Raw genomic sequence first — 21,615 nt, forward strand, 5'->3', positions numbered from 1 at the left:
TTGGAGATGGAGTCTTGTCTATCTAGGCTGGCTTGAACCTTGAGTTTCAAATCTCAGTCTCTTCAGTAGCTAGATCATAGATGTAAGCCACTGTTGCCTGGATTGGATGCAGAATTTCTGAGACTGATCTTATTACTTTATGTTCCATGAATAATCTCCTTACTGGGTGTATTCTTCCCAGTTGTTTGGGAAGGGGTAAGAAGAAGAGGCTAGAAGCATTAAAAAACAAAACAAAATACAACACAACAACAACAAAAACCTAGCTTGATTAACGTTAAATATCCCTAATTAAAATTATTTTCAAGGCCTTCCTTTCTGAACTTGTAAATCATCATTTAGTATAAAAATTAGATTCAGGGAGAAAAGAAATTAATTTTCACATTGAATTATAACTAAAGACTATGAGTTTAAGTCCATGCTATTTCTTTAAACTGCAGAAAACTTTTCATGATGGTAACACACTGTGTTATATTCTAGGATTCTGAGAAACTGCAAAGCCTATTTCAGGCAGCACTGGAGCTCAGCACAAGCACGAAACCCTATGACTGTGTAACAGCTTCCTACCTGCTGAACTTCTTAATCTGGCAGGATGCTCTGCCACCATCCATGTTTGCCTCCTTACCCCAGCAGGTTACATGCAAAGCTGGAGATAAGTCTGATGCTGTGGTGGAAAGGAACACATTGATGGGTTCGTATCAAGGAAATGTCCTTTTGTTGATATTTATCAAAACCAGGATCATATTCTCTCACTATTCATTTGATTAGAGTATTCAGTGGTTCAACCTTGTTATTTATTTAGGAGTCTATAAGCATATAAAAACATCCTACATTCATTTTATGCAGATGAACAGTTTACTCACCAATAACCCTTGTTTCTAAACAGATGATTCATTATTAAATAAGTAGATATGTAATGTGCTGTACTTACAGGTACTCTTCCTGATCCATATCTTCAACCACTTTTGTCTTAGTTATTTTTAAGATAGAGTCTTGGGTGTATGCCAGAGAACTCTGCACTGGGATCTGCCTATGCTTCCCATGTAGCCAAGGTGATAGCTGTTGACTGAGATGGGGATCTTGTATTTATATCCAGGCTGACCTCAAATTGTAACCCATCTTTGCTTCCTGAATAACTGGTATTACAGGCATGAGCCACTAGTACCTGACCTCTTTTAGAAAGAGGACAGCCTCTTTTTCTACCAAAACTATTGTATTTCTGTAGGAACATTACTTTGACTATAGTAAAATTCATTTCTATACAGAATTTTTTTGTTTGTTAGGATTTGTATTCCTCCCTATTATTCTTTCCATATAGATTATTCTAATGCTCCCTAGTATTGGTCTGAGATGGTTTAGACTGAATGATTTTCTATAATTTTACTGGAGCTTTATGTATATAATTTTATGCTGGTGATCTTCATTTTGTTGTATAGATTTTTTTTCCCCTATGTCTATACTGGGGCTTGAACTTAGGGTCTTATGCTCTTGCTCAACTTTTTCATTCACAGCTGGAGCTCTATCACATGAGCCATTCTCTATTTCCTTCATTTTGAAAATTGTAATGGGAATAGAGACAAATCTGGATTAAAAATAACTAAAAGTAAGTCAGTTATAGAAAGGAAATTGAAGGTTATTCTTCCTAAGATATTTTGAAAAGGCCACTACAAAGAGAATCAGTAGTAGGAGAAAAGCAGGAGGACATAGTTAGCTCTAGTGGGAATGTGGCCACGAGTTTGGCATGAATCATGATGCAGATGGGACAGTCTAGTAGAGGATGATTCTGCCTCTTTGTTGTTCCTAAGCTAGTTCAAAGGAAGACCCGGAAGGTGATTAGGAATAGTTACAGTAACCCAAGGACTGCAGCAGAATTTGTGCTTCACTGAACTGTTTCAACTCAAGATGTTTAGAATTTTATGAAATACTTCAGTCACATAAAAATACATCAAGCTGGGTGCCAGTGGCACATGTGTATAATCCTAGTTACTCAGAAGGCTGAAATCTAAGGATCAATGTTTGAAGCCAGACTGAGCAGGCAACCAGCAAAAAGCCAGAAGTGGAGCTGTGATGGCTTGATTGGTAGAGCGTCAGCCTTGAGTGAATTACACACACACACACACACACACACACACACACACACACACACACACACACACACACACACACACACACACACACACACACACACACACACACACACACACACACACACACACACACACACACACACACACACACACACACACACACACACTCCTCCACCCCCAAGCTATATGCAGTGGCACATATAATCCCAGCTATACAGAAGGTGTAAATAGGAGAATTGTGGTTCAGGCTAGCCCAGGCAAAAAACGTAATGACTTATTAAAAAAAATAAAGCAAAAAGGGCTGAAAATGTGGTTCAAGTTGTAGGTCACCTGTATACCAGGCAAGTATAATACAGTGTGTTCAAATACTCGTACAGCAAGAAAAGAAAGTGTTTGTTTGTTTGTTAAGGTTTAAGAAGCAATAATATAAAACTTCACATCATCAACTAGGTGATAACAATCCACTTAAGATGGAGAACAAGGGCCAGGGTGAAACTCAGAGGTAGAGCCCATTCTTTGAATGTATGAGTCATTGGGTTCTATACCCAGCACTGCAAAACAGAAGAAAACAGAACTTATTTTTTCTTTTCTAGGTGCCAAGTGCATGCCTATAGTCCTTTAGCCCAGGGATTTGAGACCAGACTGGGCAACATAGTGATATTCTTTCTTATTAAAAATAAATAAATGAGCAAGCCATGTGCTAGTAGCTCATGCCTGTAATCCTTAACTATTCAGAAGGCTGAGATCTGAGTACCAGAATTCAGAGCTAGCCTGGACAGTCTGTGAGACTTGTAGTTCCAAGTAACCACCAAAGGAAGCTAGAAGTGGAGCTTTGGCTCAGGTGGTAGAGCACTAACCTTGAACAAATATGACCGATCCCTGAGTTCAAGCCCTAGGACTGGTGCGTGCGTGCGCACACGCACACAAACACACACACAGAAAAAGTAGACTCTTATTTCTGAAGTCCCTTTATAGTCTGGAATATATGTTATTTAGTATTACATGATTTTGATTTTTATTTAACTAGTACTAATTAGCATTATATAAATTAGTAACCTAGTCTCCTGTTGATAATTTTCTTTAGATAAATAATGCCAGAGTGAATATTATCAGAGAGCTCTTCTAATATACATGCTTCAGATTTTATGGTCAATAAAAAAGTAGAATGACTTAGTCATTGTGCCTTCAGTCTTAGATGTGACACCATTATCTTATATTTCCCCTTTATTTAGTTTTCTATGGAAATGTTTCTATTGCAATGCAAACATAAGTGATGATGTGGTTCAAGTGGTAGGGTGCCTGCCAGCAAGTCAAGTCCCCTATTGTCCCAATAGGGGACAAAAAAAATCACCCAAAGAATCTTGAATAGAAAAATTTGAAAAAATGACATGCAAATGAAGCATGTGAGAAAGTGCTCAACATCATTCATTTGGGGGAATGGTAAGGGAAGGAAATACTTCATGCCCAGGAACATGCTATAATAATAATATTTCTCAAAAAACTGAATTTCAGATATTGATAAGGATGTGCAGAAATTGTAACCTTCATATACTGCTGGGGATAGGGGTGGTGATGCAGACATCCAGTCCATAACAGGAATATACCCAAACATCCATAGAGTATGCGCTCTACTTTTCTATCAGCTGAGTAATGGATAAAGAAAATGTGACATGTCTAAACAGTGGACTGTTATTATTCAGCCATGATAAAAGAAATGACATACTGATGAGTGCTGCGTAAATGAACTTTGAAAACATTGTGCTATGCTAAGTGATAGAAGCCAGTCACAAAAGATCTTGTATAATTCCATTTATATGGTATGTCCAGAATAGACAAATACATAGAGACAATAGGTTAGTGGTTGCCTAGAGTTGCAGAGAGGTAAGTGACTACTAATAACAAAAGTATTGTTCTAAAACTGTAGTGATTTATGCCCATATTTCTGACTATTCCAAAACTAGTGACTTGAACACTTTAAATGTATGGTCTGTGAATTATATATCAATAAAGCTGTTTCTGAAAGTCCAAGTATCTGAAGCCACACAAGCTTGAGGTTTGGTATCCAATTAGAGGCTGTCTAGGAGGAATGAATGGTCCAGTGAATGCTGTCATAGATCCAAGCAGTTATGGGAAAACATTTCATTCTTTAGTGCTTATAGCTAGACATGGATAAAATGTTGGGTAACCTGAAAACAAAATCTTTCAAATTCAAAATCTAATATAAAGTTCAGTTGTGTCTTTTCATAGGAACTGTCTGTTTTCAAATTTATAAGTGTGTTTTAAAATTGGCATTACTTCAATTTTCTGTTTGCCTTTTCTAGTTATCAAATGCTTGATGGAAAATCTGGAGGAAGAAGTATGTCAGGCTGAGAATTGTCTGCTTCAGGCAGCAGCAGTATCACCAATGTATGGCCGAGTCCATTGTGTTACAGGAGCTTTGCAGAGGTTACCTCTGAAGTAAGAACATCCTCAGCTGTCTCTTGTCTCGTACATAAACTCATATCTGGGCTTTAACCACAATGGAAAGGTGTCCTTGGAACAGAATGTTGCCTTAAAGAGAACTGAAAATTTGATTTTTAATTCTACTGGTTTAGAAGTGTTTTTATGTCTGGGATAGTTCACGTATTCCACTATTGAAGCAGATTCTTTCAGCTCCTATTACTTGTTAACTTCCTGTTTTGAGATCTGAGCTTTGTTTTTGGTCTGAGTGTCCCTGATGTCCTGGTTGCAGCAGCCTGCAGTTGGTGAGTGAATGGAGACCAGTAGTGGAGAAGCTCCTGCTGCTGTCCTACAGGCTTTCTGCTGCAGTGTCACCAGTCATTCAGAGCTCCTCCCCCGAGGGCCTCATCCCCATGGACACTGATTCAGGTCAGCCTTGCTATCCTTTGATTATTCATTGTCTCTTTCTCTCTTAACCATTTTTTTTGTGTATCTTATAAAAATTAGTTTGAGAGGGCTAGGAAAGTGGCTCAGTGGCAGAGTGTGTGCCTTGCATGCATGAGGCCCTGGTTCAATTCCTCAGCACCACATAAGCAGAAAATGCCGGAAGTGGTGCTGTGGCTCAATGGTAGAGCACTAGCCTTGAGCTGAAGGGCTGAGGGACAGCGCCCAGGCCCAGAGTTCAAGCCACACAACTGGCCAAAAAAAAAAAAAAAGTCTGAGGAAAACAGATTGAATTACTTTAATGGTATTTTTGCCCTTTTATTTTGCCCTTTTATTAATGTTAACTATTAAAATTTCCCCTCTCCATTTATATCCACCTAATCAGGTGGTTCTTCCCTAGAATAAAAATGGGTTTTATAGTTATTTTGGAACCTAGCCTACCAGGTGGTTGCTGAAACTGGGAAAGAAAGCAGTGTGATTCAGTGCAACTGATGGCGTGGCCAGGGAAGCTAACTTGCTAGGTATCTGCAGTGAGTAAAGACCATTTAATGAAAGGAAAGGGCAGTAGTGAACATGCTCAATACCAAACTCATGAGCTATCATCTTTCCTTCCTCACCCAACCCTTCCCTCTCTGCAAATATTCTTTCCACAGATCAGGTTAGGAGCCTACACGTTCTCCTCTGCTCCTCTTATCCGGCCCATCTCCACATTCTCTCATTGTTACCCATAAACATCTCTTAATTCTCTTTTCTTTTCACCTGTGTTTTCTCACTTTCGCCAGGCATATTTCCACTTTTGCCTAGGTTACAACTTCCAAGGTCTTCCAGCTGATTTCCCTGCAATTTTTCCTATCTTTTTCTCTTTCCTTCTTGCTAAGTCCAAAGAAATTTCTTATATTCATCCAATTCATCATTTTACAGACAATCTTTATTTCACCCTTGCATCCTGTCCCAGGTTAACCTCCTTGTCCACAAGACTTCAATGATCTCAGACCCAGTCCTGTAGTGGTTTGGCTTCTTTTTCCTCTTCAGACTATCCTTACTGCTCTTCTCCTCACAAGGAGTTTTCCTTCATGGAATTGTAACTTAACAAGGATTCTATGCTGTATGGCTTTTCCTTCCTTGTGCTTGGTCCAGTGCCCTGTAGAAGTAGATATAAATCAACATTTGTCACTGAACAATTTCTGAAAGGGCAGGGACCAAATTCAGTGCCTGGTATGTCCCAGGTAGCAGGACCCCCCCCCCCCCCCACACACACATTTCAAGATTTTAGTTACAAAAGGGATGCACAAACATGGAATATACTTTTTCCTTTCCATTGGTGCCAGTACTAGTGCTTGAACTCATGCCCTGGATGCTGTTCCTTAGTTTTTTTGCTCTGCCACGTGAGCCATACTTCTACTTCCAGTTTTTTGGTGGTTAATTGGCTATAAGAGTCTCATGAACTTTCCTGCCCAGGCCGGCTTTGAACTGTGATCCTTAGATCTTAGCTTCCTGAGTAGCTAGGATTATAGGTGTGAGCCACTGGCTCCCAACTGGAGTATACTTTTGAATGCACAGAAAAAATTGAAAATAAATTTATATCTGATGTTGAAATAAAGTTTTGGAGCACAGATGAGGGTCTTGTGGTAAGAATACTCTGAATTCTGAGCACATATTATCTGTCCAGCACTAAAATACCTTGGGAAAATAACCAAGCCTGGAGCAAAGTGTTTTCCTTAGAAAATGTTGGATTTTGTTCTTTACTAAATCATGTAAGGAAGTTGTGAGTGTGGCTTAAGCAGTAACTGCCTGCCTAGTAAGCATAAAGCTCTGAGTTCAAACCCCAATACCAGTTCAGAACAAAACAAAACTGGGAGCCACACTTGTCACTGGCTGAGATTTGGAGGATCATGAGCCCAGGCCACCCTTGGCAGAAATGTCCACAAGTATTTGTCTCTATTGAGGGAAGTTGGATTACATGGTGGTGGGTACCTGTGATCTTATCAATGACAGGAGACAGATCACTGCTTAGGCATGCACCTGGTTGAGAATTGAGTCCCTATGCTACAAATAATATGGAAAAACAGTTTGGAGGTGTGGTTCCATGGTATCCTGGAAGCCTACCCAAGTACATGGCCTTGGTACCATCTCAACCACATCCCCCCAAATACAGTTACATAGTCATGAACACATTGTATGAATAATTTTCACATTCTTTATCCTGTGTGCCTCTACCAGTAGAGCTGATCATTGGCTGTTGAAAATCTTAGGAATTTGGAGGGTAGGCATCCCTAAGGAAAATCTACATGTATGTTGAACTAGAGTTTTATATATTCTCATATTTCTCCCTCAGAGTCAGGAAGCCGCTTGCAGGTGATTCTCAGTGAGATTCAGCCTCGAGACACCAATGATTTCTTCAATCAAACCAAAATATTGAATGAATGTGATAGCTTTGACTTGGAGGACTTGAAAGCTACTGTATCAAATTTTGAAAGCTCTGCAGAAATCAAAGGTAGTATATATGGAATTGATAATTGTATTGGGGATAAAACCCAGAGCCTTGATCATACCATTGAGCTATACCTCCAACTCCACATGTTTAAGTACTAACAGTAAAACACACAGAATGTCTTTTTTTTTTTTTTTTAATGTAGTAAATAAGAGGATGCAGTTCTGTGCATAATAGTCCTATGAAGATTGTGTTGGAATGAAGTCCTAAAATGAGAAAATGATATTGCCCCATGTTATAATAAATAGCTTTTGAGTACTAAATCCCACTTTCCCCAGATGATGTAAGAACAGTCATGCATAATAAATCTGAGTCTGGGGAGCACTCACCCTCTCCCTGCATGTGGTTCTTTGTCTCCTCTTGGAGCTCTTTTTTTTTTTTGTCTGTTGTGGGGCTTAAACTCTGGGCCTGAGCACTGTCCCTCAGCTCTTCAGCTTAAGGCTAGCCCTCTACCACTTGAACTACAGCGCTACTTCCAGTTTTCTGGTGGTCTATTGGAGATAAGAGTTTCACGGACTTTCTTGCCCAGGCTGGCTTTGAACCCTGATCCTCAGATCTCAGCCTCCTGAGTAGCTAGGATTACAGGCGTGAGCCACCAGCACCCGGCTCTTAGAGCTCTTAAAGTCATTTTTTTTTTTTTTTTTTTAAGTTGGTTGTGGGGCTTGAACTCAGGACTGAGCACTGACCCTGAGCTCTTTTGTTCAAGGCTAGAGCTCAACCACTTTGAGCCACAGCTCTCCTTCCAGATTTCTGATGGCTAATTGGAGATAAGGGTCTCACGTACTTCCTGCCTAGACTGGCATCAAATCCCAATCCTCAGATCTCAGCCTCTGGAGTAGCTAGGATTATAGGCATAAGTCATCAGCACTAGGCTGGGTCAAGCAGTCTTTTAAAGAAAACTTCATTATTTGGCAAAATATGATTTGCTTTCAGAATTTGAGTCATCAGAGCTTGTTTTTATCATTAGTTGTTATTGAATTTTCTGTAATGCTATAAAAAGTCATTAAAAATAGTAATTTTTCAATAATTTATTGTATATTTTATATTCTCCACTAGATGGAGATATTGTCTTGTAAAAACTTATCGTTGCAGATATATTTTTTAAATTACAAAAATTAAAACATGTTTATTACATTTTAAGACTAAAAATATGCTTATTGTAATAATTTCAATATAGAGCTAAATATAAACTAAAAAAAAACAAGAATTGTCTATCATTTCTTCCTTGGTCTCACGTTTTCTCTTTATAATGTATACCTTTTTATACCTACAGATTACAGTTGTGTATATGTATAATTTATCCTTTTTGTTTAGTGATCTTTAAAAAACTGTGCTATTTTATTTTTGTATTTTTGCTTGTATTTATTTTTGGTGGTACTGGGGGGTTGAACTCAGGGTCAGATGCTTACTGGACAGATCCATATCTTCAGTCCCCTTTTTGCCTTGATGATTTTTTTTATTGTTATAGAGGTGATGTATAGAGGGGTTACAGTTACCTAAGTCAGGTAATGAGTACTTTTTGTGGGGACTGTATTACCCCTTCCTTTGCTGTCTTCCAGGTTTTCCCTTCTGTCCCCACTACAAATTGTATATTCATTTTCAACATAGTATCTAGTGAGTTCTACTATTGCCTTGATGATTTTTGAGGTAGGATCTTGGTTTTGCTAGTATGGGTTACCATTCTCCTAATCTTGCTTCCCTATGTTACAGCAGATCACAGGCACAGTCCAGCCATTGATTATGATGGTGTCCCTGGAACTCTGTTGCCTAGATTGATCTTGAATCTTGATTTCCTGACCTTTGCCTCCTGAGTGGCTAAGATTGTAGGCTTGAGCCACTTATACTTTGCTTAATTTGCCTTTCAAAATTTTAGTTTTGGGCTGAGAATATGGCTTAGTGGTAGCATGCTTGCCTAGCATGAATGAAACCCTGGGTTCAATTCCTCAGTACCACATAAACAGAAAAAAAACAAAAAACCAGAGTTGTGCTATGGCTCAAGTGGTAGAGTGCTAGCCCAGAGAGGCTCAGGGACAGAGCCCAAGCCCTGACTTTAAATCCCAGGACTGCCTAGAAAAAAATTTAATAGTTTGAGATTTTAAAATGTCACTACTAACATGCTCCTAAAACTAGAATAAGAAAGTAAGGAAATTACAGCTTATAGATCACGTGCTTTAAAAATATTTTGAAAAATAATTTTTATTTTCCTTAAATTTTATAAGTTCTGTTCTAGCTGAGCATTCAGGCTGGGACAGGAGAGTTGAGAATTTGAGACTACTTTGAGCTATACAGCAAGACCCTGTCTTAAAAAGAGTTTTATTTCACTTGTTAGGATAAACCTTAATGAAAATAAAGAAGTACGTTTATTATAGTTGACCATTAATATTTTATGGATGAGAGAGAAGCAGGCAGGGATAGTTTGTTTCAGTAATTGCCAAAGGTTAGATTTAGTTTTGGAGCAACATATTTTTATTTTAAAGTTTATTTTGAAAAAAACAAATTTGGCCAGGCACCAGTGGCTCACTTCTGTAATCCTAGCTGCTCAGGAGGCTGTGACCTGAGGATCGAAGTTCAAAGCCAGCCCAGGCAGGAAAATCTGTGAGACTTTTTTTTTGTCAGTTGTGGGGCTTGAACTCTGGGAAGTCTGTCCCTCCACTCTTCAGCTCAAGGCTAGCGCTCTACCACTTGAGCTACAGTGCCACTTCTGGTTTTCTGGTGGTTTATTGGAGATAAGAGTTTCACGGACTTTCCTGCCTGGGCTGGCTTTGAACTGCGATCCTAAGATCTCAGCCTCCTGAGTAGCTAGGATTACAGGTGTGATCCACCGGCGCTGGCCTGTGAGACTTTTTATCTCCAATTAGTTAAAGGAATATAGAAAGCTAGAAGTGGTGCCGTGGCTCAAGTGGTAGAGTGCCAGCCTTGAGCAAAAGCAACTCAGGGACAATGCCTAGGCCCAGAGCTCAAGCTCCAGGACTGGAAAAAAAAAAAAAAAGAAAAAGAAACAAATTGGTAAAACAGTATGATTCTTCATAGCACATGCTGTACAAATGTTTTCTCTAAAGTAAATAGAACATATGACAAATTGGTTGGTTTAAGCAGACTATTCTCAGGGAAATTATGAATAAGCTTGTTAAAAGAACCTGGGATATAATTGTCTAGTTTTGCAAGCTTTTTTTTTTTTTTTAAGGTAAAGAAGGAAAAACATGTGATGTAACTGCTCAGATGGTGCTGGTATGTTGTTGGAGAAGTATGAAGGAAGTGGCTTTACTTTTAGGCACTCTGTGCCAACTCCTTCCCATGCAGTCTGTGCCAGAACTGTCTGATGGGTTGTTAACAGTGGATCAGGTAAGGTAGATTTTATTCTACCAGCTATCATTTTTGGTTAAGACATAAATCACAAGCTTTTGTTTAGACCCCAACTTGAAAGGTTTTGAGTTTTCCTGGATTAAATTTTTGTATATCTCACTTGAAAAAAGTTCATAACTTTAGCATATTAATCTCTAAATGTATTTTCAAACTATGGCATTTTTACAAATATTTTGTACTTTTTAAAAAAACTATATATATATATATATATATTTATTTATCTTTTCTTTGTTGGTACTGGGGATCGAACCCAGGACTTTGCACTTGCTAGGAAAGCAATTTACCACTGAGCTCTATCCAAGCTCAACAAATACTTTAAATAAATAGCTAGATTTTACCTCACTTTTAACTGCAACATTATTTTAATTTTAATTTTTTTGTCATATATAAACAAATTCTAGCTGAAATTATTTAGCAAAGCGCCACAAATCTCTCAAATTTCACAAAGGCATAAAAAGTAACGTGGCTTGATTATGGAATTTATGTTGCCTTACTTGGATAATAAAGTTGTAGTCACTTTGGTGTTTTTGGCTGACTTTTATTTTAAGACCACAAAGTTAGTTTACCATCTGGGACTGTTCAAGGGACCTGAGTGCAGTGTTTACAAGAAATTAGCTTACCACAAGCATTTCATTTGGAAATATTTTAGATTTATTAGATTTCTTTTTTTAATTGATTCCCTCTTCCTTTCCATATGGTTTCAACAAATCTATTTCCCACAGTTTTCTAGTAAAGATGTATAACATGTACTTTCATTTTTAATCTTTTTCAAATAAAGATAATTTTTTCCATAGGGCATTACAACATTCAAGAACAAAACAAACATTGTAGTATGCTAATGTTGATTATTTCTTTAATAAGCACGTGACCTGTTTCATGGAAAAAATGCTAATATTTTTATTCTCATGCTCTGTGACTCATGTGCTTACATCTGGTTAGCAGCTGGGCTTGTGATGTTGCAAGGCTTCAGAGAGGAGAAAGGCAGGCTAATGGTACATTATGGGCATCATTGTGTCCCTCATTTTCTTCCAAATCAAATAGGCACTAGTTAATATCCTGCAGTAACTTAGAGTCATTGCTGGTGACTGCTATAACTCCAATTCCAACGTCTTCACTTAGGGATTACTTCACTGATGTTCAACATTTTGTGAAGTAAACATGTGTTAAAATCCCTTGACTTGTCAGTTTCTCTTTCCAAGGACAAGTGAAAGCCTCTATTTTTTTTTGTTTTTAGTGTTAAAAACAAATTAAGGGAAACATTTTGCTTTTACTGTGAGAAAGACTTAAAAGCATCCTATGAAAATTATTTTGGCTTGACATATTTACCAAAGTTTCTGGCTTAATCAACTGAATTTATATGAAATAACTTTGATTAAATTGAGAACATAGGGTGAAAGGGTATTTTCATTCCGGTGAGCCTCCAGTGGACTGTTCATGTGGTAGCCATCTATACTTGGTATGAGAAGTATGTGTGATGACTTGTCTCTCTGTGGGAAAACTTTATTCTCTGTGTGTGTATATGCACGTGCACATGCACGCCTCCTGGGGCTTGAACTCAGGGCCTGGGCACTGTTCTTGAGTTTTGTTTTGTATTTGTTGAAGCCTTGTGGTCTGCCGTGATCCATGGTTCACTTTCAGCTTTTTGGGTAGATAATTGGAGATAAAAGCCTTACAGACTTTCCTGCTTGAGCTGGCCCGGAACCACAATCCCCAGATCTCAACATCCTGAATACCTAGGCTTTCACGTGTGAGCCACCAGAGACCGATTGAAAATTTATTCTTGATTTGATGACTAAAGAAATGACTCAGTTCAGGAACATTTAGTCTATGAAAATCCTGAGTCAACCAGAAATCAAATATAATTTACATTACTGTAGGAATTCTACTTTCAAATATAAAGTTTTGCTCCTTAAAAAAATATAAATTTGGGGGTGGAGAAGGAGGGTCAGGAGGAAAAAAAAAAACTAGGAGAAAAGCAGGGTGCGGGTGATACTTCACAAAGAAATGTACTGATATGACCATATAAGATTATGCTAAGTGAAATGAACCCAAGATAGCGATACAAGAGGTTTTATCTTTGTCACTGTTGTTTTAATGTACTATGTGACTTTTTTTGTTTCTTTTGTATGTTCTTCTCTTATGGTATAACACTTGTTTTCACTTTATTATTTGATTCCGGTGCCCTGCATCTTGTGTATACATTTTTTCTAATTTGGGGAGGGGAAGGGAAATAACAAATGCTTAAACAAGGACACAGGTTGACCCATTGTAACAATGATGTACAAGACACTATGTTGAAAACAAACTTTACAACTTGGGGAGGGTGGTGGAGGAGGCAGGAAGGAGTTGGGGAATGTGGGGAGGGAAGTGATGGTAGGGGAAAAAACAAAGGAGGGGGTAACCAAGCTTGATAGGAAATGTACTCATTACCTTACTCATGTAACTGTAACCCCTCTGCACAGCACTTTTTACAGTAAGTTAAAATAAATAAATATTTATATCATTATTTGTTTTTGAATTAAAGACTCACTGTTTAGCCTAGTCTGGCCTTGAATTCTGGATCCTGGTACTCCTGCCTCCTGAATGCTAGGATTACAGATATATACCTCTATACTCAACTACAAGTTTTGCTTCTTTTTTTTTTTTTGGGTCCGGTCGTGGGGCCTGAACTCTGGGCCTGGGCGCTGTCCCTCAGCTCTTCAGCTCAAGGCTAGCGCTCTACCACTTGAGCCATAGCGCCACTTCCGGCTTTTTTCTTTTTGCTTATGTGGTGCTGAGGAATCAAACCCAGGGCCTCAGGCATGCAAGGCAATCTCTCTACCACTTCTCTTGAGCCACCTTCCCAGCCCAAGTTTTGCTTCTTTAAATTAAAAATACTCCTATGTAGTTAGGTTGATATTAATTTAAATGACAGAAGAATGTAAATTATAGTGGAAATACTGGGCCACACCTAAGATATAGTTGCCTGATAGATGTTGCCCTTACATAACTAGACTTGCACTTAGTGGCAAAACTACCATTTTAAGAGTCAGTTCCTTGGATGAATTTGACTACAATGAAGCAGCTAAGGGACTTGTATGTAGAATTCTGCCCTTACATGGCAGGAAATATAAACTTGGGTTTTGTATTTCCTGCAATAAGTGATCTACTTTTTTTCCTCAGTGTATGTCTTCCATATTCCCTAAAATATTGGTACTTGGCCTAATTCTCTCCATTCACCTTTCAATCTTGACAAAGAAATACAATTTTTTTATAATTTGAAATTTGATGGCTTGGGTGTAGAGATCAAGGAAGATTTCTTTTAAGACTACCCTGATTTTTGTGACCTTTTGTTAGAGAGTTAGCCACTGCAATATCACATATATAAGTATAGTTTCTACCAGGCTAATAGGAAGTAAGATTATAGTTTGGAGATTTCTGTCATATGGCAAAAAGAACTAGTTCTCATTTATAGTATCGACTTTTCAGTGCTGTTCGCATTGTAAGGATCACAGAGAGGATGTTCTCCAGTTCCCTCACACAAGAGGACACAATGACCCCGGGTATTACCTGCTTCACCCAAGATTACAAAGTTGGCTTGTGGCAGCTCTGGCTTGTGGTAGAACCTAATTCTCTCCTTCCCAGTTTGTGTTTATTCGGCACAGTGCTGCCTTTGTTCTGATCTGCTTATTTAATTTTTCTTTAAGTTAAATTTTCCCCATTTCTAATACTAAGTTCACTTTTGCAAGCCACAGGACAGTTAGATAACTCACTATTGAACTTTTAGCAAATGATCCTTTCCTTAGATTACTTCTTGTGATGCAGTGGGCTCTCACCAGTTTCTCCCAAGGTGAAAATGTGTTCATTTAGTGGCATGTCTGACTTTCCTCCTGCCCTGTAATCATAGAATGAAAGGTTCTTTCATAATGTCCCTATACAAGAGGCAGAGATTAAACCTGCTTTGAGGGATGTAAGTTGAAACCCTTCAAGGGTGAATAGTGCACACAACCTTATCACACAGCTTCCTGACTAGTTGGTGTATGTCTAGGTTTCTAGCTTGATATTTTGCTGATAGACTTTTGCTTGATACATTTTATTTGTACTCTTCCATGGGATATATGATACTCAGTGCCTGCTGAATTTTAAAAGTGACTTCCTCTTTGTGGAATTTCAACTCATATTTTCCCCTAATATTTTCTGAAAAGAAGCTTCTGTGTAAATAATTTCACACCTGCTTCTACCCTCTCCCCTATTATTGACACAGAATAAAAATAATTGCCAACTGCTAAAAAAGATAAAAAGCCTCCTATTTTATATTTCGGTGTAATTTGTAAGGTATACAAATCTAACTGGGTTGATACACTCCTGTGTGTTTTGTTGATTAGCTTTTCTGTAATGCTTTATTAGTGGATTACACATTTATCAGCACTCATAAGACTAAAGGAAATTGTCTTGTGTATTTTACTTGGTCAGAGTTTATCCTTTGTCCATTCATATCAATAGGTACAGCAAAGTGTCTGGCAGGTACCAAGTACTTAGTATATGCTCATACTAGCTGGGGATGTGGCTTAGTGTAGAGTGCTTGTCTAGCATGCATGAAGCCCTGGGTTCTATTCCTTAGTACCACATACACAGAAAAAGCTGGAAGTAGTGTTGTGGCTCAAGTGGTAGAGTGCTAGCATTGAGCACAGAAAGGCTCAGGGACAGAGCCCAGGCCCTGAGTTCAAGCTCTCAGAGCCTGAGTGCAGTTGCTGAGCAATTTTTGCTTAGGGCTAATTCTTGAACTCAGGGCCTGGGTGCAGTTGCTGAGCTTTATTTTGCATAAGGCTAACTTTTTTTGCTTAAGGCTAATGCTGTACCACTTGAGCCACAAATTTCCTTTCAGCTTTTTTTGGTGGTAAATTGGAAATGAGAATGTCTCAGGCTTTCCTGCCTAGGTTGGCCTTGAACTATGATCCTTAGACCTCAGCCTCCTGAGTAGCTACATTTACAGGTGTGAGCCACCAGTGCTTGGAAGACAACTTGTTTTCATCTGTCCCTAGAAGTAAACTGCTTAGCCATTAGCATGATGTTTGATTCATGGTAACCCTATATATTCTATAAAGACAAAAATCCATAATAAACCTGGTTATTATCATTGTGGGTTTATTGGGAGATTAAATAAAATGAAGAAAAACATCTAGATGTCACTCTCATCCATAGAATAATCATTCTAATTTTTAGTAGAAGATAATCTAGGGCTAAGGTCCACTCTTTAGAAGACCACCCGCTCACTGGTCAGACTTCTGAGATCTTTTATTGTATGTGTTTTGGGGGTAGATCCCTTTGAAAAGAGAATAAAGGAAGCAATGAAAATGTGATCTTGGCTTAAGAAAGACATTGAACTGTCCTAAGTCCACAGAAAAGCACTTTGCCAGTAACGTGTTTTAATATCTGTCTTGGGGAAGAAGAATTTAGAAAGAGAGATACTATCTCTTTGACTTGCTTTTATTTCCTCTGGCTTGAAACACCTCAGAATCTTATTTCTCTAGTAATAGAAATGGTCATGGCAGATTAGCTAACATGTTTCTTTTGGTAGGATTATTGGGCTTCTTACATATTTGGAGGGTGGAATTTAGATTTTGAAGACTTGGTAATTTTCATAAAATCTTCCAAAATTACTATATTAGAAATGAAATAAGACAGTGGCTCTTTTTTTTTTGAGACACAATCTTGTTTGGCAGCTCAAGTTAGCTTTGAATTCATGATCTTCCTGTTTTAGCTTCCTGAGTGCTGGATTACAGGCATATGTCACTATACCTATTAATTGTGGCTTTTGACAATTAGTGTATATACAGAGAGAGACAGAAGAAAGCTAGAAATAGATTGTGTGTGTTTTGTGTGTGTGTGTTGTATCTATGTGTGTGTCTTTTTTGTTGTTGTTGTTGGTTGTAGGGTTTGAACTCTGGGCTTGGGTACTATCCCTGTGCTCCTCAGCTTAAGGCGACCACTCTACCGATTGAACCTCAGCTCCACTTCCGGTTTTCTGGTGGTTTATTGGAGATAAGAGTCTCATGTAGTTTCCTGCCCCGGCTGGCTTTGAATCAAGATCCTCACAGATCTCAGCCTCCTGAGTAGCTAGGATTACAGGTGTGAGCCACCAGCGCCCAGCTTATATCTGTGTCTTATACCTGTGTGTCTGTGTGCGCACACTGGGGATTTAACCAAAGTCTTTGTACATGCATGGCAAGTGCTCTATCACTGACCAACATCTACAGACCTTTCATAGTTTATCTAATCTTTCATGGAGAAAGTGATTTGGTGACATTTTGGCAGATTCTATGGTTTAGCTCAAAATAACACCTGTTGAATTCTTTTAGGAGGTCATTGTGTTAAATTTTACATCAACAGCATATCTCTAAAAAGCAATGATTGGGAATTATTGTTTAATAGGCATGAGATTTCACTTTGGAAAGATGAAAAAGTTCTACATGTTGACAGTTGCATAAAAGTGGATTTTTTTTTTTTGTTATTGGTGATGGGTCTTGAATTCTGGGCCTAGGCCAGATCCCTGAGCTCTTCAGCTCAAGGCTAGTGAGTGCTCTACCACTTGAGCCACAGCACAGCACCACTTCCAGTTGTCTGGTGGTTTTTGGAGATAAGAGACTCATGGGGAGTTTTCTGCCAGGGCTTGTTCTAGGCTGGCTTCAAACCATGATCCTCAGGTCTCAGCCTCCTGAGTAGCTAGATTACAAGTGTGAGCCACCGATACCTGGCTTGGGTGCTGTCTTTTTGTTTTTAAACTAATCTTGCCTGGGCACAAGTGGCTTACACCTGTAATCCTAGCTACCCAGGAGTCTGAGATCTAGAAAATTGAGATTCATAGCCAGTCTGGGCAGGGAAGTCTTTGAGACTCATTTCCAAAATAATCAGCAAAAAGCCAAGATGGAGGCATAGCTCAAGTGATAGAGTACCAGCCAAGTAATCAGGTAGCCCTGAGTTTTAACCCAGGTATCAGAAAAACAAACCTTCCCAGTGCTGGGGAACAAGTGTAGAGATTTAAGAAGCAGACGTATAGTATCTGAATACATTTTGGTATTATGATAATATTCTGTTTTCTTTTCTTAAATTTGCATTGAGATGGGATTTCATTCCAGTTATGATAAGGTGTTCTGGATATTGAAGCTGCCTTGTCGAAGTTTAGAAGCTGTGGTTGTGGGTTGTCATTTAAATCATAAATTTTAATGTTATGTATTTGATTGATTTTAAAGGGTTACATTGTAGCATGAAGAACACATTTAAATAAAGTTCTCTAAAAAAAAGTCTCATGGTCTTTCCTGCCTGGGATACTGCAATCCACAGATTTCGGCCTCCTGAGTAGCTAGGATTACAGGTGTGAGCCACTGGCGCCCAGCAAAATTGGTTATCTTTAATGCTATCATACTTTATTCTGCAAAATGGTTCATATGGTAAATTTCAACATGGATATTTTCCTACAATAAAAGTGGAAAAAATTAAAGAGAAAACTTATGTTGTTTGTGTGTTGTTGCTTCCTGTGATTTTATGTTGGTGTTGAATGACAAGAGCTAACAGAGTTGATGTTGAGGTTTGTTGAGGCAGATTTGGAGGACTAACTCTAGTATCAGATTGCTGCTTTCATGGCCTGAACATACTGCTAACATGCTGGATGACCTTGGGTAAATTGTTTAGCCTTTCTGGGCCCTAGTCTTCTCATTGTGAAATAGAGATAATTCATTATGAAGATTAAATGGTAGAAGTTCTAACTAGCATTGTGGATATAAATGTATCTATCAATGTAAGCATAAATTGAACTTTTGTTGTTGTTGCTGTTCTTGTTAAAGGTGAAAGAAATGGGAAATTATTTTAAACAACACCTTTTACAGTCCAGACACAGAGGAGCATTTGAGCTGGCATATACTGGTTTTGTGAAACTCACTGAAATACTAAACAGGTAAAACAAACATCCTTTTGTGTAGTATTTTTTTAAAAGAGAATGTACAAATCATGTGCTTGGAGTAGAATTTAGTTGTGCCTTTTGATGTGAAAAGAATAAAAATTGGTTGACTACAAAGCTCTTGGAAGAAATGGTTTTCTTAGGTTTCATTGTATGATGTACTGCAGATGATTGAATGAAATGTCTAAACCTAGTTGCTCTCTCATTGAAAGGTGATTTGACATGAACTCAAAATTTTACTAAAAATAGCTTTGAAATTACTATTTCTTTGCTTTGAATGAAATGAATGTTTTGTTTCTTTGAAACTAACTTGGCATTTGAATAAAATAAGCTTGGAGTTTGGGGATTTGTATTTATTACAGAGAGAAAACATGGATTTTGTCTTCTTTTCCCCTATAATTTTATTTTATAGAAAATTCTTAAAATAACAGTAAGTAGTCAAAAGTATAATTTTTTTGCCCTTACCTGAAAAACTTCATATATTTAGCTAAATATATATATATATATATATATATATATTTTAACATTATAGGTGTTGTAATTTCATTTAATCATATAATAGCTTTCTTCCAAAGAACTTGTGAGGAAACCTTAAATTGCTTAATGACTAAGTGTTCATGGCAAGTGTTCTCTAAATAAGAGGTAGTATTTTCCAGGAAAACATTTTTATTGCCTGGAAACTTTTTGAAATGAAACAGCATTTTGCCAGCCTTGTAGCTTTAGCAAACATTTTATTTTTGTCTATTAAGACATCTACAGCTTGAATATTTTTGAAACTTTTCCCTTCTTTTTGTTAAAAAAATTTATAAAATATCTTGAGAGTTGTGAGCTACACACAATATCTTTAAATCTTATTTGTAAAATGTCACAGATATTAAATTATTGATCTTCAAAATACTTTTTTTTTTCTTGGTAGTTCGTGGGACTTGAACTCTGGGTTTGGGCACTATCCCTGCACTCTACAGCTCAAGGCTAGTGCTCTACTGCTTGAGCCACAGCGCCACTTCTGGCTTTCTAGTGGTTTATTAGAGTTAAAAGTCTCTCGGAGGGCTGGGAAGGTGGCTCAGTGGTAGAGCGCTTGCCTTGCATGCCTGAGGCCCTGGGTTCGATTCCTCAGCACCACATAAGCAAAAAGAAAAAAGCCGGAAGTGGCGCTGTGGCTCAAGTGGTAGAGCACTAGCCTTGAGCTGAAGAGGTGAGGGACAGCGCCCAGGCCCAGAGTTCAGGCCCCACAACCGGACCCAAAAAAAAAAAGAGTCTCTTGGAGTTTCCTGCCCTGCTGGCTTTGAACCATTATCCTCAGAGCTCAGCCTCCTGAGAAGCTAGGATTACAGGCATGAGCAACCGGGGCCCAGCATTTTTTTTTTCTTTTTTTCCTTAACTCTAGGCTTGGATGCTATCCCTCAGCTCGTCAGGTCAAGGCTAGTGCTTTACCGCTTGAGCCACAGCACCACTTCCAGCTTTTTCTGCTTATGTGGTGCTGAGGAATCTAACCCAGGGCCTCGTGCATGTAAGGCAAGCACTCTACCATTGAGCCACCTTCCTAGCCCTTCAAAATACTTTGTTATGTTTTCAACTCAAGTTTCTAGTGTAGACATGGCTTAAGGATATTTTTTTCTCATAATGCAACATATTCCATTTCCTTTGAATAAATTAAACTAGATTTTGAATTTAGCAGTGTGTGTACTGCTGTGCTTTAGAAATAGAATACTTCTTTATCAGACTCATTTTGGTAATTAAAGAGCTTCTATTTTAGTTTGTGTAATAGCAGGTATAAAGTATATAAAAGATGTGTCATGACCCCTGACTGGCAAGGATAGGCACTGGTTGTATGCACTTAGTATCACTGTATGTTTGAGTATATTTTGATGGGATACTACCTGGAAAGTAAGGTGAACATATTTTCATAAGATAAAGCTACCCAAATTTGAATGAAATTTAAAAATCCTGTAGTAATGAACAGAAGAGAGAGAAAGCAGCAAGGATGGGCTGGTAGATATTTATGGAGGAGGCAGGAGTTATATTCAAGCATAAGTAAGGTTTAAGTATCAAGGAAGGTTTGTGAGTAAATATCTATAAATCTAGTACCAATATGGCTTATTGTTAAGTTAATAAATAATCTTGTAGTGTTGTTGCTGCTATGGTAAGGTTAGTATGAAATGCTATTTGACTAGATAGATTGAGTTTTTGCATAATTGGGAGAAAACATCAAATGTTTACTATCAGAGCTAGATCTTAGGTGTCATAATAGAATAGAGGCATAACAATTATCTATGACACAAGCTCTTAGTTCTATGTGTATCATCCATTCCATTTATTTTCAGTGATATTATGCTAGAATTAACCTCCTTAGATCAGATCTCTTAATCTCTAAAAGAAGAAACAATAATATTTGCCTTATTAATAGTCAGAGCTCTCTGGCTTTTGTTGTACAGATCAAGTAAAATAGATACTGATGAGAACTCCTCCAAATGTAAAGTTTGAGATTATGGAGTTGGTGAGTAGTTTCTAGTTGGAAGTATTAAGTTAGATAATTGTAATGACAGACTAATGGGGGAGAGCCTGACTTCAGTTATAACCATTTAGATCTGAGGTGCTGAGGGTTTCCTAACAATACTTTCAAGCACATATTACAAATATCACATCTTTTCAGTTAACATTAGGCACCATTGAGTAACAACTACATACATGAGAGATTGAATGATTAGGAAGAAGGCCATAGATATTTTCTTATATTTCATGATTTTTTTTGTTGTTGTTCTGGGCAGTTCTTCTCTTTGTGATGTTTACTGATTCAGTTGGTGACATCCAGCTAGCCAATGAACTGGTCAAGAATGATCCAAGTCAGCTGTGCTTACATT

At 38.0% G+C, this 21,615-nt stretch overlaps 1 protein-coding gene across 2 annotated transcripts in view; it reads left to right on the plus strand.

Moving 5' to 3' along the window:
• Thada (THADA armadillo repeat containing) overlaps positions 1-21,615 on the plus strand; it is a 309,811-nt gene that overhangs the window by 37,658 nt on the left and 250,538 nt on the right. For both annotated transcript variants that reach the window (XM_042675483.1, XM_042675482.1), the window contains 6 exons: positions 478-688; positions 4,406-4,541; positions 4,816-4,952; positions 7,303-7,461; positions 10,643-10,800; positions 18,642-18,751. In XM_042675483.1, coding sequence (XP_042531417.1) covers positions 478-688; positions 4,406-4,541; positions 4,816-4,952; positions 7,303-7,461; positions 10,643-10,800; positions 18,642-18,751 — 911 coding nt within the window. The remainder of the gene's footprint in view (positions 1-477; positions 689-4,405; positions 4,542-4,815; positions 4,953-7,302; positions 7,462-10,642; positions 10,801-18,641; positions 18,752-21,615) is intronic.

This window comes from Dipodomys spectabilis, unplaced genomic scaffold (genome assembly GCF_019054845.1).
Source record: "Dipodomys spectabilis isolate Male_0828 unplaced genomic scaffold, ASM1905484v1 ptg000026l, whole genome shotgun sequence".
NCBI lineage: Eukaryota > Metazoa > Chordata > Mammalia > Rodentia > Heteromyidae > Dipodomys > Dipodomys spectabilis.